Source organism: Panthera leo, chromosome A3 (genome assembly GCF_018350215.1).
Source record: "Panthera leo isolate Ple1 chromosome A3, P.leo_Ple1_pat1.1, whole genome shotgun sequence".
Lineage (NCBI taxonomy): Eukaryota > Metazoa > Chordata > Mammalia > Carnivora > Felidae > Panthera > Panthera leo.
In genome coordinates this window covers 26,340,115-26,358,603 of record NC_056681.1, presented here as the reverse complement: position 1 = coordinate 26,358,603, position 18,489 = coordinate 26,340,115, and the positions used below count along the sequence as shown (strand labels likewise).

The following is an 18,489-nucleotide window of genomic DNA, read 5'->3' as shown; positions in this document are numbered from 1 at the left end:
CACGCTGACAGCACTGAGCCTGACACAGGGCGGGACTCGAACTATGAACTGGGAGATGATGATCTGAGCCAAAATCCAATGCTCAACTGACTGAGCCAGCCAGGAGCCCCATCCATTTTTAAACCTTTCTCCATAAAGTTTTGTTTTCTTCATTAGATGATTGTATTTCACAAAATTCTTTTGTGAAATTTGCCCCTGATTAACTTATATTCTTTGTTCTTATAAATTACATTTTTTTCATATAAAAATTTTAAGTTTATTTTTGAGAGAAAGAGAGAGAGTGGGGGAGGGGCAGAGAGAGAGAATCCCAAGCAGGCTCTGTGCTGACAGTGCAGAGCCTGATGTGGGGCTCGATCCCACAACCATAAGATCATGACCTGAGCTGAAACCAAGAGTCAGACGCTTAACTGACTAAGCCACCCAGGCACCCCTATAAATTCCATTTTCTAATTGGTGATATTACTGCTAATGTTGGAATCACTGGAGTTTTTAATATGATCTTGAATCTTAACAACCTCGCTGAATTTCTTACTGGTCTGAATTTCTTGGTTTCTCAGTATAGATAATTATACTGTCCAGAAATTAGAACACTTTGTCTCTTCTACTCTCTCTCTCTTTTTTAAAGTATTATTAGGAATTGTAGTTAGTACACTGCTGAGTGGTCGGCATGCTCTTAGTTTTTAATAATTTATATTAAGCAACTGTCAGATGAGCCTTTCCTAAGAAACCATACTCCTTTCTTGCTCAGGATATGTTTATCGTTTCCACAAAGCAAAGGCATACCTGAGATTTGCTTATCTTTTTTTTCCGGTTGAGAACCTAATCTTGGGCAGTTAAAACTTCATCAGTTTTGGGGTGCCTGGGTGGCTCAGTAGGTTAAGTGTCTGACTTTAGCTCAGGTCATGAAATTGTGCTTCACGAGTTCGAGCCCTACGTCGGGCTCTGTGCTGACAGCCCGGAGCCTGGACCCAGCTTCAGATTCTGTGTCTCCCTCTCTCTCTGCTCCTCCCCCACTGGTGCTCTGTCTCTGTCTCTTAAAAATAAACATTAAAAAATTTTTAAAAAAACCAAAAAACTTCATCATCTTTTTTTTTTTTTTTTTTTTAAAGCAATCTCTACACCCAATGTGGTGCTCAAACTCACGACTTGAGATCAAGAGTTGCATTGTTCTTCTGACTGAGCCAGCCAGGCGCCCCAAAACCTCATCAGTTTAAATTTTAGTGTTCCATTTTATTCATGTTTGGGGCTTGTTATATTCACGGTGCCTTTTATTTTTTTAAACTCTGACTTGGGGCACCAGGCTGGCTTAGTTGGTAGAGTGCGACTCTTGATCTTGAGGTTGTAAGTTTAAGCCCCATGTTGGGGGTAGAGAGTCTTTAAAAAAAAATTAAAAAAATAAAATATCTGACTTATGGGAAAATATTCAGGTTTATTTATTTATTATTATTTTCACCATTAGCCTCTTTTCTAGTTGCCTTGCCAAACTAATACACTTCCCGTGTTTTTATTTTATTTATTATTATTGTTTTTTTGTTTGTTTACTTGTTTGTTTGTTTATTTGGAAGAGAGCAAGAGTGGGCAGGGGAGGGGCAGAGAGAGAGAGAGAGAGAGAATCTTAAGCAGGCTCTAGCAGAGCCTAACTTGGGGCTTGATCTCACGACTGTGAGATCATGACCTGAGCTGAAATCAGGAGTTGGATGCTTAACCAACTGAGCCATCCAGGTGCCCTCATACATTCCATGTTTTAAAAACCCTTATTTGTGTTAGGAGGTGAATATGGGTAAAAAGTATAGGCAAGTATTCTTTGTGCTGTTTTTACTGTTTCAGCTTTTTTGTATATACAAAATTATTTCCAAATGAAAGTGTTTAAAATGTATTTGTAAAAGTAACACATGCTCATGATCAGTATTTAAAAGTATCTGGAACAAAGAATTCCTACAGCTATAACAAAAAGACAACTCAATTTAAAAATGAGCAAAAGACTTGAACAGACACTTCAAAAAGGAAGATATGAGAATGGCCAATAGCATATAAAAAAGTGTTCAATGTCTTTAGTCATTAGAAAAATGAAAAACTTAAACCACAGTGAGGTACCACTGCATCCCACCAGCATGGCTAAAGTAAGATTGATGACCCAAATGGTGAGGATGTGGAGGGTCTGGAACTCCATACAGTGCTGCTGGGAGTGGAAATCTGTGGAAATGTCTGGAAGTTGTTTTTCTTTTTAATCATTCATCCCATACCAAGCAATTCTGTTCCTGAATATTTACTCACAAGAGATAAAAAACCTGTCCAGAAAAAGGGGTGTGCAAGAATGTTTGTGGTAGCTTTATTAATAATTGCCAAAATCTGGAAATAATGCTGATGTCCTTTGATGAGAGAATAGATAGACACATGGTTGTATATGACCACTACTCTGTAATAACAAATAATGACCTGATGCCTGTGGCCACACGGATGAATTTCATCAACATTAGACTGAGCAAAAGAAGCCAGGGACAAAAGAATATGTACTGTATGATTCTGTTTCCATGAAGACCACGAACAGGCAAAAGTAATTTTTGGTGATAGAAATAAGAATAATAATTGTGTCAGTGGGTGGGAGAGGCAATGTAGAGTTGGGGTTGGCTAGGAAGGGGCACAAAGGAACTTTTAGGGATGTTGGACATGTTCTGTATCTTGATATGCATTTGTCAGACTCATCAGAAAATATACGTAAGATATGTGTTTTACTGTGTAAATTATACCTCATTTTAAAAAGTAAGAGAAAGGACACACAGGGTGTATACATTGATCCAAGAACATTCCCGTATATTAAAATGCAATGCAGTTATCATATTCAGAAAATGTAACATTATTGCAGCCTTGCTCTATGTACTATGCAGTCACATTTAAATACCCCAATATTGTCTTTTATAACTTTTTTTTTTTTTTTTTTTTAGAGAGAGAGTGGGGGAGAGGGAGAGAATCTTTTTTTTTTTTTTTTTTAATTTTTTAATGTTTATTTTTGAGAGACAGAGCATGAGCATGAGCAGGGGGAGGGCAGAGAGAGAGGGAACACAGAATCAGAAGCAGGCTCCAGGCTCTGAGCCGTCAGCACAGAGCCCGACGTGGGGCTCGAACTCTTGAACTATGAGATTATGACCTGAGCCGAAGTCAGATGCCTAACCAACTGAGTCACCCAGGTGCTGAGAGAGACAGAAAGACAGAGCGAAAGACAGAGACAAAGAGACAGAGACAGGAGAGAGAGGAGAGACAGGAGAGACAGAGAGGGATGGGGCGGGTGGGGGGGAGAGAGAGAAAGACAGAGAGAGAGAGAGAGAGAGAGAGAGAGAGAGAGAGAGAGAGAATCCTAAGTAGGTCCCATGCTCAGTGTGGAGCCTGATGCAGGGCTTGATCCCACAATCTTAGGATCATGACCTGAGCCAAAATCAAGAGTTGGACACTCAACCAACTGAGCCACCCAGGCGCCCCTTTCATAACATTTTTTGTTTTTAAATGTTTACTTATTTATTTTGAGAGAGCAAGCATATGCGTGCACACACGGGAGAGGCAGAGAGAAAGAGAGGGAGAGAGAGAATCCCAAGCAGGCTCCTTGCTGTCAGCACAGAGCCTGACATGGGACTCGATCTAATGAGCCTGAGGTCATGACCTGAGCCAAAATCAAGAGTTGGATGCTTAATTGACTGAGCCATCCAGGCATCCTGCTTTCGTAACATTTTTAGTATTCAGGTTTCAGTGAAGGATCACTTATTACCTGTTAATTTCTTTTTTTTTTTTTTTTTCAACGTTTTTTATTTATTTTTGGGACAGAGAGAGACAGAGCATGAACGGGGGAGGGGCAGAGAGAGAGGGAGACACAGAATCGGAAACAGGCTCCAGGCTCCGAGCCATCAGCCCAGAGCCTGACGCGGGGCTCGAACTCACAGACCGGGAGATCGTGACCTGGCTGAAGTCGGACGCTTAACCGACTGCGCCACCCAGGCGCCCCTGTTAATTTCTTTAAACACAGTTTCTTGATAGAAAATATCCTTGTGAAAAAAAAAAAACCCAAAAACAAAAAAACAAAACAGTCTTGAGTCCTAAGGCATATTATCTGATGCCTGTAATTCTCAGCCCATTTCATTTTTGTCAGACATCTACAGTTAATGTTTGGAAAGTTATGGTGTCAAACGTGTAGAGTTTATAAAATGGAAAGATTAAGGATTTTTAAAAAGGCAGAATTAGAATTGCTAATCTTTCATTTTCTTAAAAGTTGTTCTGTTTGCATTTTACAGAAAATATGGCTTTAGAAACTTGGGATGGTAGCTTGAATTGCAAACAAATGGGCAGTATTTCTGTTTGTTTAATTAATGAGATTTGTAATCAACACTAGGTTCCCCTAGACTCTAGGGCCTCTGGAAAGGAAATTAGCTTTTAGTGACTTACTTTCCAGAGAAGCATTTAGCATTATAATTTTTCTTTTTTAATGTTATTTTCTTGATCACAAAAGCCAGTATACATTAATTGTAGAAAATACCTCGTGTCAAAAAGAAAGTCCTTACAACTCTGCCACCTAGAGGTAGCGATGACTAACATATGTAAGGAATATCATTAATATCATTGTTCTTGTCTTTTGTTTATGCAAACACATTCACACAATTTTTTTAAAAACAGGTGATGGAATCATACCATATGGATTTGCTTAATTCACTTGCTGTATCATCATTTCTTGTCATTAAATACCCTGCAGCTTTATTTCAAATGACTATGGTAGTGTTCCTTGATGGAAATACTGGAATTATTTTTTGTTTTAAAACTTTTTTATTGTAGAAATATAAGAGTAAACTGCTTACAACATAAATGTTCAGCTTGATGAATGTTGTAAAGTAAACATCCTTGTAACTGCCACACAGATCAAGACATCAAGCGTGGCCAGCAGCCCCCAGAACCCTTTCCCACTCACAGCTCCCTTCTTCCCCTCAAAGGTAGTAGCTACTGTCCTTTTTAGAAGTTCTATTTTTGTTTTTCCTTATTGTTTCCCACCTGTGTTTGCATCCCCAACAGTGTAGTTTTATTTTTGCCTGTTTTTGGAACTTCTTACAAATGGAGTCATTACAGTGTGCTCTCTTTTGTGACTGGCTTCTTTCATTCAACATTTTGTTTTTAAAATTCATCCATATTGTTGTAGTGGCGGTAGTTCATTCATTTTTCATTGTATACTACCATGTTTTGATTCTACTGATGATGGGCATTTTGGTTATTTATAGACCAGGTTACAAATGTTGCTGCTATGAACACTGGATCTGCTTCACGGCGTGTGTGTGTGTGTGTGTGTGTGTGTGTGTGTGTGTGTGCGCGCGCGCGCATTTCTCTAGAGAATCACATGTAGGACTGACATTGCTGTGTTGTGGGATGTTTGTACCTTCAACTGTGCCCATAATGCCAAACTATTCTCAGATGGTTGGATCAGTTTTCATTGTGCCCATTCCTCATCCTCATTAACACTCCTTGGTATGGTTAACTTTCATTTTAGCCATTCTTATGGGTGTGTTGATATCTCATTGTGGCCTTAATTTGCATTATAATGTGTTTTCCTTATTGTTAGTGAGGTTAAAGAGGTTTATGTGTGAATGTTGTTCATTTGGATATCCTATTTGGGACAGTGCTTTAATTCATGGTCTTTTGCCTACTCTTTTCCTGGGTTCTGTTTTCTTCTTGATTTATGTAATCTAGATACATGTTCTTTATTGGTTGTATCTTCTCCAACTCTGTAGGTAGTTTGCCCTTTTTACTTCATTAATGGTGTTTTTTGTGGAATAAAGGATCTTAATTTTAATGTAGTTCAATTGATTGACTTTCTCTTTTTAAGGATTCATGCTTTTCATGTCCTGTGTAGTCTTAGAAATGGAAGCGTTGGGTTAAGAGGACTTTAGATTTTCGTTTACGGCTTACTCTCCCTCTGGTAGCACATGAACCTTTGATACCATTTTCACTCTCACCAAGAATGTAGGCACGATTCCTTCACACTTACTAGAACTGGAGTTCTGGGGTCAGTTTTGCCCTTGTAACAGACCTCCTTGATTTATTATCTTCGTTTGCTCGTGAGACTCAAAGAGCAGGTTTGGTTCATCATTCTATGCACATGGCAGCCATTAAGCATAATTCCAAGATTAACACTAAAAATATTCTTTAGCTTTTGATTCTGAGGAGCATTTAGAGCTGGCAGGAAAAGAAATAAAGATCTAACATGCCATTTTCTTTTTTATTAATTTAAGGCAACATGATTTTGGCTTAAATTAATGGAAATGATGAAGATTTAATACAAGGGGTCAAGGGACCCATGAAATTGATGAGTTAGAATTGTGTAGCTTTCCTTTATAAATTTCTGGTGTATTTGTAAGAGGTAGAATCATGATTTTATCTGCTCTTCTTCACACACTTTATTTAAAGAAGAAGACCTCCTTGTCCTGATGTATCTCTGTTCCTCCTCTCCTCAGCCCCCAGTATTCATTCAGAGTCCTTCCTAATTGTGAGGTGGAAGGTGGCCCCTTGGTGTTCCCTGGGTTGGCGGTGGAGTTGAACTAAGACTGCCACAGAGCCTGTTCTCCATTAGGAGAATAAATCAGGAGTGGAGCTCTCCTGCACTCTGGCCTGCTTTCCTTGAACTCATGGTTTAGGTGGCCAGCACTTTCCCTGGGCCTCACCACAGTCCCAAGTCCTCTTCCTGCCTGCAGACTTCCCATCGTTGCCAGAACGAAATTCCTGCGGCTCACATCGTGCCCCTCTCAGCGCCCTTCAGAGACTCACAGGTAGTCAGAATCTTGGTCCCGCAGCACAGCGTCTCATCATTTACCTGGCTGCTCGCTCTTAAGCCTTATGCACCTAGTCCTCCAGGTGCTTGTTGAAATCTGTGCTTTCCTTGCATTTGGAATCTTCTCCCTCCTGTCTCCTACTGCCAAACCATCCACCTGCTAGCTTAATGCTAGTTTAACTTTTAAAACTCAGCTTAAGAGACACATCTCCCTGCAGGCCTTACCTCCGTGCCGTCTTTCCTCCGGCTCACTGAGTTAGGTGTCCCCTCTTCCGGACTGCCCCAGCTCTCTCTGTACGTCTGTTGCTGTGCTTTGTATTGTAGTAGATTTCATTTTCTTTCCTACTCCTTTGAGTTCCTTGAGGGCAGGACCCTGATTCTCCCTCCTTATACACCACCCCCCACCAGGAACTAGCATGGTGTAGCTTATAGGGGGCACCCCATAAATGTTTAATGAGTGAGTGAACATGAAATTGTGTCTGACTTTCGTGACGCACGTATGAAAAGAACTTGCAGAGAAAGAGGTCAGTTAGAACGGGATAGGAACTTATCAGTATTCTAAATCTCTCTTCTCCAAAAGCAGTGCGCATTTAGGAGTGACTGCTGTGCCTGTAGCATCTGTCGGGTTTTGCTCACCTGAGTTGTGCCTTGCTGTCACAGAAGGATGCCCTGCAGTGGTCTCGCAGTCCGGCTGCAGTGGAGGGAGAGGAGCCAGAGGACACAGCCGACGCGGAGAGCTGTGGGTCTAACGAAGCCAGCACTGTGAGTGGTGAAAACGATGGTAAGTACCCTTCACAGGATGGGCCAGGAGCTGCAGGCAGCTTGCTAGAGACTAACCTTCACTTCCCCCTCTTCCAGTTTCTCTTGATGAAACGTCTTCGAACGCATCCTGTTCTGCAGAATCTCAGAGCCGGCCTCTTTCCAATCCTAGGGACAGCTACAGAGCTTCCTCACAGGTAGGGAGGAGAGTTGGTGGCTAGGCTGGGGCTAGTTGGGGCCAGGCAGGAGATAGGACTCTTCTGTGTTAACTGTGAGCGTGTAGGGAGAGTGGAGCAAATCAGTTTGGTCTTCACCTGTTGGTACAGTTCAGAGTGGGCCATAGGAAAAGTGGGCTGTGGATCTGAGAGCAGAGTGGTTTGTTTTTCTTCATTACCACAGATAATATAGTTTGCCTCCTACTTCTGACAAACACAGGAATATCTGGGACGGGGAAGGCACAGTGTAGAGTGGGGAGCAAATGAGCTTGGGAGTCAGCACTTGGAATTATGGCCCTGCCGCTCACCAGCTTTGGGACCTTGGGCAAATTCCTTATCTGTAAAACAGGGTAACAATACAGTACACTCGGCCTGGAGTGGTAGTTGGCAAGGTGCTGGCCACGGCTCAGTAACACGAGTCAGTGCCGCTCCCCCATCACATGCCTGAGCTGGTTGAATATATGAACTCTGTTGTACGAGATGGTGGGTGGAAACGTGGTGGAGAGGGACCACTCTTGTGGCCCTGCAGGTGACTCGGGCTCCTTTTGTAATCCCTCGGCGATACAGGCAAACAAGCAAAAGAAAAAGACTGGGGTGATGCTGCCTCGAGTTGTTCTGACTCCTCTGAAGGTAAACGGGGCCCACGTGGAATCTGCATCAGGTATGTGCAACCTTGTGATATGATGCTCCTTCCTCAGGTCTTGGGGCCTGCCTCCGTCTGGCAGCAGTGTCTGACCTAGGTGGTACGGTGCCCGTCGAGGCAAGAGGCCCTCCTGGTGGGCAGCACGCTGTGGTGGTGAGGCCTGAGCTAGGTTCCGGTGCTGAGCTCTGCCGTGCACACCGCCTTTTGGTCTCCCAGGGCGGCACGAGGGTCCGATGAAGGAGTGTGCAGGTGCTTGGTAAAGGTGCAGTGCTGTGCAGATGAAGATGGCGGTTTGGCATTCTTTCGTGATACCATAAAGCCAGACCATGCGGTGGTGATCTCTGACAGCCCAAGATTGGGCCACGGAAGCACCCGCTATTGCTGGCAGTGTCTCAGGGAGAGCTGGGAGAAGTAGGCTTGTCTGAGAGCCCTGGGCGCGGCGGGTGATGCTTTTGACCAGTGGAATGCTGTGCCTTCAGGGTTCTCGGGCCGCCACGCCGATGGCGAGAGCGGCAGCCCGTCCAGCAGCAGCAGCGGCTCTCTGGCCCTGGGCAGCGCTGCTACTCGTGGCCAGGCCGAGGTCGCCCGGGACCCTGCCCCGCTCCTGAGAGGCTTCCGGAAGCCGGCCACAGGTGAGTGGCTTGGCACTCATTTCTCTGCCTGTAAAGGGGGCCCCTGCAGGCCTAGTGAGGAGAGGACATCTTCTGTTCCACTTCCTGTACCAGTTTATTTTGATTTCTTGGGTGGACCTCTAATTTTTTTTTTTTTTAAACCTCGTATTTTGGTTATTGCACGTGTAGATCTCTGCTAGACTAGAGAGAACTCCTTGTGGGCAGAGGTGACGCCACATTGTTCCATGTATGTCCCTGTAAGGGCGTGGCCCGTGCCTGCCGTGGTGCTGCTTAGCAAGTGTTGGAGTGAGTGAAAATTGCTTTTGAGCTTCTCAGGGAAGAATTCCAGCATCTATTTTCTTTCTTGGGTAGCATCCTGTCACGTTTGTTCTCAGCACCCAGAGTTGCGGTCAGGACCCCTTTTTGTAGCCTAGTCAGCATGTTGCGGAAGGAGGCCTGTGTTGAATTTGGAGTGCTCCTCCCACCCCTCGGGAGGGCTACAGGCTATTTGCAAGGCCACTATGCTGTTTGCGATTTCTGAATTTACTTCTCAGAGCCCACATGCTGGTTATTTGTAGACGGGCCACATGAAACCATTAAGAAGACTAAGTCGCCTTGGCTTCTGAAAATTCGACTAAACCGTTGCCCAAGTGGGACCTGGGTTTGTTGTCTTGCTGCTCTTCCAACTCCTCCGCAGTGCTTAACCTTAAGGTCTCATGAGTCTCTATTCTTAGTGATTTTCTCAAATACAAGTGACATTTGCTGACGCTTCTGTGAGAGAGATTGACAGCTCAGCGGCTTTAAACGGCCCTTAGTACTTTGCCGTGTGGAGATCACCTCTCTCCGTCCCGTTGAGGGAAGGCGTCTGCAGAGTCGTCTGTAGGACACTCAGTAGATTCACTTTCAGACAACCGCCATCATGTCTCCACTTGGCTTTGTGGAGCCTGTTCTCCAGCTTTGGAGGGAAGCTCGCAGCCTGCCCCCTGCCTGCTTCTCTGTGGGAAGAGTGTCCCTTTCAGCCTGTGTCCCAGCACGGCACAGAGTCTCGTCTGAGGATGCAAGCCCAAGCGTTCTCTTAGGTTTGGTGGCAACATCAGTGACCTGGACAGAGTGATTGTGACGTGCAGGTTAGGGCGGCCTGGATGTATGTGCGGATCAGTTCCGTGTAGTTTGGGTGCTGCCGGTAAATGTTCTCCCTCAGTTGACATTTGTTCCTTCGCTTTGAAAAGTTGAAAATCTGTACCTTGCTTCTCACTGCTTTGCAATCACAGGTCAGATGAAGCGCAACAGAGGGGAAGAGATAGATTTTGAGACGCCTGGGTCTATTCTTGTCAACACCAACCTCCGGGCCTTGATAAACTCTCGGACCTTCCATGCCCTGCCAGCCCACTTCCAACAGCAGCTCCTCTTCCTCCTGCCAGAAGTGGACAGACAGGTGCAGAGGGGCGGCCTCCTCTTTGCTTCCCTCTGGGTGGGCTTCTGTTCTCTCTCTGAGTTTCTTTATTGTGCTTTTCACCTCGATCCCCCTAGGTGGGAACAGATGGCCTATTGCGTCTCAGCAGCAGCGCACTGAATAACGAATTCTTCACTCATGCGGCTCAGAGCTGGCGCGAACGCCTGGCTGACGGTGAGTAGACGTTCTCAGACGGCTTGAGAGGCGCCTGCCGTGTGTGGTGTCGCTTGTCCTTGGTATTTAAAACCCAGACATTCATTTTTCACCAGTCTCTTCTTTTTCTTCAAGGGAGTATTCAGTGTAAGGTAGGCTTTCCTTGCACTACTAATGAATGTGGTGAGCGTTAATGTGCCCTATAGCTTTAAAGAAGGTACAGGGTGTTTGGGCTTTTGCCGTGTTGTGTGTATATATCCACCACGTCAGCATCATTAAAACTTTCAACTCCTGTCTTTCTGGTAATCCTGACATTGTCTAGATGGGTGGAGGAAAGTGCACCATGGCCTTGACCTATACACTGAGCTCTTTTTGGACATTGCCACTTGAAGTGATTGTCAGCTTCTCTTAATTTAGTTTCATGGGAGAGCTGCACGGGGAGTGTGCTGGGAGGTCCCCAAGACTCCCTCTGGGTTTGATGATTCACTAGGAGGACTCATAGGACTCTGCATGTAGTCCTACTAGGGACTCATGGGACTTCGCATATAGCTGTACTCGTGCCTGTGATTTATCACAGTGAAGGAATACAGAGCAAAGTCAGCAAAAGGAAAAGACGCTTGTAGTGAAATCCAGGGAAACCAGGCGCAAGCTTACAGAGTGCTCCCAGAGGAGTCACACAGGATGCGCTCAGTTCTCCCAGCAGTGAGCTGTTGACAGCACATGTGAAATGTGATCTGCTGGGGAAGCTTGTTGGAGACTCGGTACCTAGGTTTTTTTTTTTGTTTTTTTTTGTTTTTTTTTTTTTTTTTTACTTGGAGCTGATCATGTAGGAAGCCTCTGCCTGGCACATAACTACATTCCAGATTCCCTGAAGGAAAGCAGGTGCTTGCCATAAACCGTCTTGTTTGCATAAACAGTTTAGGCACAGTGAGCCATTCATGTCAGTTAGCGGGGGTGGGAACCCTCCTGAAATCCAAGTTCCCAGATGTCAGCCAAGGGCCAACCTTGTAAGCAGGCCTTTCCAAAGATAAGCGGTCAGGCCTGCCCTGTTAACTTTTTTTCTGCACAGGGAGTAAGAATGGTTCTTTTATTTGTTTCTGTTTTGCTTTTTTGATCCATGTGTTGCTTTGCTGTTGAATGACTTGATTATCTGTGGGAAGAATAAATTTCCCTAGTAATAGACATGTTAGTTCTGTCATGAGTGAGAACATGGTGTGGCTCTGGAGGAGACAGAAACCAGCATGAAGAAGATAGGGTTAAAAAAAAGATCTCCACACTGAAACCAAAGTCATGTGTATTTTGAAAAGTCCTGATGTGGTGGAATTGCAGGATTTACCTTTCCCTAAGATAGACATTAATATCCTGAATGCACACACTCAAAAAGCTTTATTTCTCTTTAGGCGAATTCACTCATGAGATGCAAGTCAGGATCCGACAGGAAATGGAGAAGGAAAAGAAAGTGGAACAGTGGAAAGAAAAGTTCTTTGAAGACTACTATGGACAGAAGTAAGGCCCTCGGTGCTGTGAGTCCTGGTCTGGGCTTTGGAGGGCAGAGAAACAAATACTCTCGAAGTTGTGCATACCAGTGTGTGGGGTGAGGACAGGTTGAAGGCAGTGGCTTGCTAGGCTCACTTAGCTTAATGCCACTCTTGAGAAAGCTGATAATACATTTTTCTATGGTTGGTATTATGGACCATGCAGATTTATTTTGTTCTGAGATATCTAACATCTAGAATAAAATAGGCATGTCCTCTCTGCCCTGTAACTGATGGTATGAATTTGGTTTGCAGATTGGGTTTGACCAAAGAAGAGTCATTGCATCAGAACGTGGGCCACGAGGAGGCTGAAATCAAGAGTGACTTGCGTGTCCCAGGAGAATCAGTGCGGCCACAGCGTGGTCCAGCTACCCGGCAGCGAGATGGGCATTTCAAGAAACGCTCTCGGCCGGATCTCCGAACTAGAGCCAGAAGGAATCTTTACAAAAAGCAGGAACCAGAACAAGCAGCGGTTGCTAAAGACACACAGTCTGTGGTACCAGACATCCCCCTCTACAAGGACGGGGAGGCTAAGAGCGACTCAGCAGAGGCGGGCGGCCCCCATCTGCCTGGCATGGCCTCTGCAGCACCTGACCCAGAGAATCCCGAATTCCTGACCCAGCCTGTGGCTTCCCGGACCCAGACCGATCCAGGCGACCTGGCACGTGCTTCCGCGTCTCCAGACAGGATTCCCAGCCTGCCTCAGGAGACTGCGGCTCAGGAGCCCAAGGATCAGAAGAGGAAGTCCTTTGAGCAGGCGGCCTCTGCGTCCTTTCCCGAAAAGAAGCCCCGGCTTGAAGACCGTCAGTCCTTTCGTAACACAATTGAAAGTGTTCACACCGAGAAGCCACAGCCCACCAAAGAGGAGCCCAAAGTCCCGCCCATCCGGGTAGGAGGCTGTTTGATTCCTGGCTGTCCTGGAGCCAGGATCCCTTTGAGGGCCAGGAGATGTGCAGAGCCCCTTTGTAGAGATGGAAGGCTCTGGGCCGTCGTGTTAATTACACGAGCGTAGAGCCCTCTGCCAGAGAACCATTCTTGAGACTGACTGGTAGTCAGGGGGATAAGGTTCTTTTCTTCCTCACTTCTTTGTTACTCTGTTGAAGTTATCTCTGGAGGTCAGAATCCTTTGGGGTTTTTAAATCTTTTATTAGGTGGTGGTAGATTCTTTGTGCAGTGACTCACACAGTCCCACCAGAAATTAAATTTAGAAGCATGGCATACAACAGCCCTGGAGCTGAATCTTCTCAGAATGGGGTGGTGTCACGGACAGCCATTTTACCACCATTATTTCATTTGTAAAGAAAATTATTTGATTCTTTAGGCCATGGCTCCTAAGCTACTAGAATCCCAGTTTAGCCTTACAGTTGCTAGGTCAGGCCACCCAGTCGATAAAACTGTCTTCCAATTCTTCTCTTGCAGATTCAACTTTCACGTATCAAACCACCCTGGGTGGTTAAAGGTCAGCCCACTTACCAGATATGCCCCCGCATCGTCCCCATCACGGAGTCCTCCTGCCGGGGCTGGACTGGTGCCAGGACCCTCGCAGACATTAAAGCCCGTGCTCTGCAAGTCCGAGGGGCGAGAGGCCACCACTGTCATCGAGAGGCGGCCACCACTGCCATCGGAGGGGGGGGTGGCCCGGGTGGAGGTGGCGGCGGGGCCACCGATGAGGGAGGTGGCAGAGGCGGCGGCAGTGGTGATGGTGGTGAGGCCCGTGGCCACCCTGAGCCCCGCGGAGCCCCGAGCACCCCTGGAGAGTGTGCGGCAGATCTACAGCGAACACAACTACTGCCGCCTTGTTCTCTAAACGGGGAGCATATCCAGGCTGGGTCTGCCGTGTCCAGAGCCAGGAGAGAGGACCCGATCGCTCTCAGAAAGGAGGAGAGCTGCCCGCTACGGAGGCTTCCAGATGTCCTCACAAGTGGTCTGGAAGATGCCTCCCAGCTCCCCATTGCTCCCACCGGGGACCAGCCGTGCCAGGCTCTGCCCCCACTGTCCTCCCGAACCCCAGTACCAGAGAGATTAGTTGAGCAACCTGCGTTGCATCTAGATGTTAGAACTGAACGTGAGTCTGGTACCACTTCCCGGGAAAGCGATAATGAGGATCGAGGACCCTCTCTTCTCCGAGAGAATGATCCTGTGCAGTCTCTAGCAGGGGGTGTTGTACTGGAAGGAGGACCTGGCCAGACCCTTGACCATGACAGTGACCCCACCATGAAGCATCCTGTGAATGTGACCCCCACTTCCACCACTGAGTTGTCTTTGGCTGGTTGCCTGCAGGACAGACAATGTGATGATGAATTAGGACTTGGTGATTCATGCTCACCCACGAGGGAAAGTGCTACTAGACAAGAAAACCTGACAACTGAGGCCCTCGTCTCTGATGGTGCTGCTCCTTGGGTGCCCGGCCTGTCAAATGATGAGGCGGTCGGACGGCCTGAACCAGACTCCAGAGGACGTGTCCCATCTGCTGAGCCCCAGGCTGTGGAAGAATGGGAGAAAGCTGCCCCCCTCATTCCTGTGTCAGCTGGGGAGTTGACTGAGGAGGGGCTAGTTCCCCCGGAGCACTTCTCTTTGGTCTGGACGGTGCCGTTGCAAGGGTGTGCTGACAGTGCTGGTGGCCACCGCAAACCGGTGGCAGGTGAGAAATTGAAGATCAATGGAGAGTCTGAAGCACTAAGTCCTCACGGCGAGTCCACAGACACGGCCTCTGACTTTGAAGGCCACCTGTCTGAGGACAGCAGCGAGGCCGACCCCAGTGAGGCCACAGTGGTGAAGAGAGCCTTGGTGGCGGACACGGATGAGAAACACGATTGGAACCACTCTGCCTCACTCTCCAAGGTGAATGGTGATCGGAGTCTGGTTATGAGGACAGACAGCATGGCTCCTCCTCAGAGCTGGGTGTCTCGTGTATGTGCAGTTCCCCAAAAGTTTCCAGATTCCCTGCTGCTGGCCAGTACTGAGTACCAGTCAAGGCCCACATTGCTGGGCAGGCCTGGGTCCTCCATGGAGGCCACTAACCCACTCGTGATGCAGTTGCTGCAGGGTCACTTACCCCTAGAGAAGGTTCTTCCTCCAGCCCAAGGCAGTAGCAAACCTGAATCCCCACGACTCCCGCTTATGAAAGAGCAGGGCCACGGCAGCTCCCTGGGAGTGGGATCTTTGCAGGACCCTTTGGTAAACAGCTGTGCAGGTAGCAAGACCAGCCCCCGTTCTTTAAGAGCTTCAAAGGAGCTGCTTCTACCTGAGATCCGTGAAGTGAGCACTGGTCTTGCCAGGCTGGAACCCACCCGGGCTCCTGGAGCTCCCCAGAAGATTGCCAAGACAGCCCCAAGTTTAGACTCCCTGTATCCAGTGACAAAGTTGATGGCTGCCTCTGGGAAAGTGGAAGAAGTGGATTCCAAAGAGCAGTTCTCTCCCGTTAGTGTGGAAGATCGGAAGGAAGCCCGTGACCTGTCCCAGCGCAGTAATTCAAATGCTGCCCCAGGCAGAAGTCCAGGAAATCTCACTACCTCGAGAGTCCCTTGTTTCTCATCTCCAAACGTGATCTCCTTGGATCCCGATCAGACAGGTCAGGCCCTGGGTAATCAGAATGGTGCTGGAGGTCAAGGGAAGAAGCTCTTTGGCCCTAGGAATGAGGCCGCGGCCCTTCAGCGCCCCAGACCCGTGGAGCCGACGCCACTGCCCGCTGATGCCCCTCCTGGGTTTCCCAGTAGGAAGTTGGGGCCAAGCAAAAACTCTGTGTCCGGTGGGGTACAGACTGCCAGGGAAGACTGGGCTCCGAGGCCACCGCCTGCCTCTCTTGGTGGTGTCAAGAACGAGAAGACTTTTGGGGGCGGTCCTCTCAAGGCAAATGCAGAGAACAGGAACGCAGCTGGGCCTGGTCCTCGGGAGCTGGTGGATCACTTGCAAGGGATGCCCTTTGTTCTTGACCTGCCCTTCTGGAAATTACCCCGAGAGCCTGGGAAAGGGCCTGGTCAGCCTCTGGAGCCTTCCTCCATCCCCTCCCAACTCAATATCAAGCAGGCATTTTATGGGAAGCTTTCCAAACTCCAGCTAAGTTCCACCAGCTTTAATTATTCCTCGAGCTCCCCCACCTTTCCCAAAGGCCTTGCTGGAAGTGTGGTGCAGCTGAGCCACAAAGCAAACTTTGGTGCGAGCCACAGTGCATCACTTTCCTTGCAGATGTTCACCGACAGCAGCACGGTGGAAAGCATCTCGCTCCAGTGTGCGTGCAGCCTGAAAGCCATGATCATGTGTCAGGGCTGTGGTGCGTTCTGTCACGATGACTGTATTGGACCCTCAAAGCTCTGTGTATTGTGCCTTGTGGTGAGATAATAAATTATGGCCATGGGAAAAGTTGTATAGTTAGTGTGTGTATTTTGATAATGATTGATCTTCCATCTGTGTACAGAACCCCTTGATATAACAGACTCTGTTTCTCTAGGCAAGAGCACTCTTGCCCCTCCCTAAAACTTGTAGTGCTAAGGCCCCTCTGTCGCTTACCAACTCTGCTGGTCTTGCTGCAAGGGCTTCCCGCGGGGCAGCTCATTGGGCCGCCCGAGGCCGGCTGGCCAACTCAAGCTCTCGTGCAGACAGAGCCTGGTGTGGCATGGGGAGCTTGCTTGACACCCAGAGGGACTCGAAACTGAAGAAAGAAGGTTGTGTTCTCCATCGAGGGAACTAACCTACCCGAACTGAGTAGAAATGTCAGTCTTCCACTGCCCCCTCCCTGCCGTGTTTCCTTCTGCTTGCTACTCTGGTCCTGGGGGAGTTAGTTGATGGCTGGGGAAGCCAGCACAGGGTTAAAATAACTCCCAGCAGTGCCCGCCAGGGGGCCCAAGCACCTGCTGACCTCAGGGTCACAGTTCTGGCATTGGCCAGTTGACAGGAGCCGGTTTGACCTTTGGTTCTGTTGCTGAAGCAAATTTGGGACTTTCCTGTCTCGGTACAATTCACTGGCCCACAGGAGCTTTTGGAACCTCGAATAGACTCGCTTGGACAACGGGGTCGGGCATAGGGTTGTCTTTCCTCTTAAAATGCCATCTGTAGACCTTGTAAGTCAGATGTCCAGATATTTGGCAGGTGAATTCCTCTGCTTGACACCCTCCCTGTCACTTTGGACTCCGTGGGAGTGGGCATCTCCACGCACCTGTGTATGTGAAAGTCATTTTACATTTCAAAGCAGTGTGTGTTTCTTATTTTTATATTTTTAACTCTTTATCCTTGGATGTATAAAGTGAATTTTTTGGCTTCTGTAAGTATGCTCTATGCACCTCTAATGTTTTATCATGTATTTATATGTTGTACACAGTACTGGCCGATTCTGTAAATGGATGTATTGTACAGAGAACACAAGTGTCTCTCCCTTATTTTCCGTCTTCGGCATCATTGCATTAAAGTGGTGTACTTCTCTCCACCTGTGTCAGAGCCACTGCGCGCTGTGCTGCCCGACACGAGGGTGGAGTGACTGACTTGTGATCTGCCAGCGTGGCTCGGTCGCCTAGTGGACCTGCTGTAGCCTGCAGAGCCACAGCCAGCCCGCCCGCGCTCAGCTGCGCAGACGTGTCTCGCCCCTCACGTCTCTTCTCTTCCGACCTCCCACTGGCCGCTCGCTGCCGTACGTGACAAATCACCGCCACGGGCGTTAAGTGCTCTGGAGTCCAGGGTGAGTGCCCTGGGTGGCCCCAGGCAGGCTTTCCAGATCTGGCTCCGGGGTTACCACCTTCAGCAATAGCTGGGGCCCGAGGGCTCCGTCTGATGTACTTCTGACAGCAGGTTGCTGAAGAAACAGCCACGCTCGTTGCCTGCCTCTCTCCCGACACATTAACAGCGCAGACATCTGCATAGTTGTCTTCCCTCACCCTGCTTCCTGCCTTACTTCTTACACCTCGACTTGTGGCAGAGTTCAGAGCCCTCATTTGACTTAGGTCTCCCTATGTGAGTGCTTCTGTGTAAAGTAGAAAATTGGTGTGACTTCAGCAAGTGTCATTTCACCCGAAAGGTCTCCCCCCACCCCACCCCACCCCACCCCACCCGGGTTCATCCACTGTGGCATTTTTGTCATCTGAAGCACGAGTGAGAAGTTGGCAATCATGTGACTTAAATGCAGTATTGGCCAAGTCCCGAGTTGGCAGCTTCAAGAGTCTGTTTACCAAAGACAGGGAGCAGAGGCCCAAGTGTGTTTGATCCTCTTCTTCCTTCTGCTGTGACCTTTGGCGGCCTCTAGGCAACAGGCAGAAACTGGTCTGGTCCATGGGGCTGCCCAGGGACAGCACTGTTCTTGTATGTCTTGTGGTTTTGGAAAAATAAACGTGTACAGCCTGC

General features: G+C 47.7%; 1 protein-coding gene across 5 annotated transcripts in view; it reads left to right on the top strand.

The window, feature by feature from the left end:
• ASXL1 (ASXL transcriptional regulator 1) overlaps positions 1-17,515 on the top strand; it is a 75,658-nt gene extending 58,143 nt beyond the window's left edge. For 4 of the 5 annotated variants that reach the window (XM_042931285.1, XM_042931284.1, XM_042931286.1 and 1 more), the window contains 9 exons: positions 7,454-7,574; positions 7,652-7,749; positions 8,335-8,428; positions 8,890-9,042; positions 10,293-10,456; positions 10,552-10,648; positions 12,028-12,133; positions 12,418-13,051; positions 13,582-17,515. In XM_042931285.1, the coding sequence (XP_042787219.1) occupies positions 7,454-7,574; positions 7,652-7,749; positions 8,335-8,428; positions 8,890-9,042; positions 10,293-10,456; positions 10,552-10,648; positions 12,028-12,133; positions 12,418-13,051; positions 13,582-16,500 (4,386 nt within the window). In that variant the 3' untranslated portion in view covers positions 16,501-17,515. The remainder of the gene's footprint in view (positions 1-7,453; positions 7,575-7,651; positions 7,750-8,334; positions 8,429-8,889; positions 9,043-10,292; positions 10,457-10,551; positions 10,649-12,027; positions 12,134-12,417; positions 13,052-13,581) is intronic. The other variant, XM_042931289.1, reaches the window with a different exon arrangement.
• Positions 17,516-18,489: the final 974 nt, after the last annotated feature.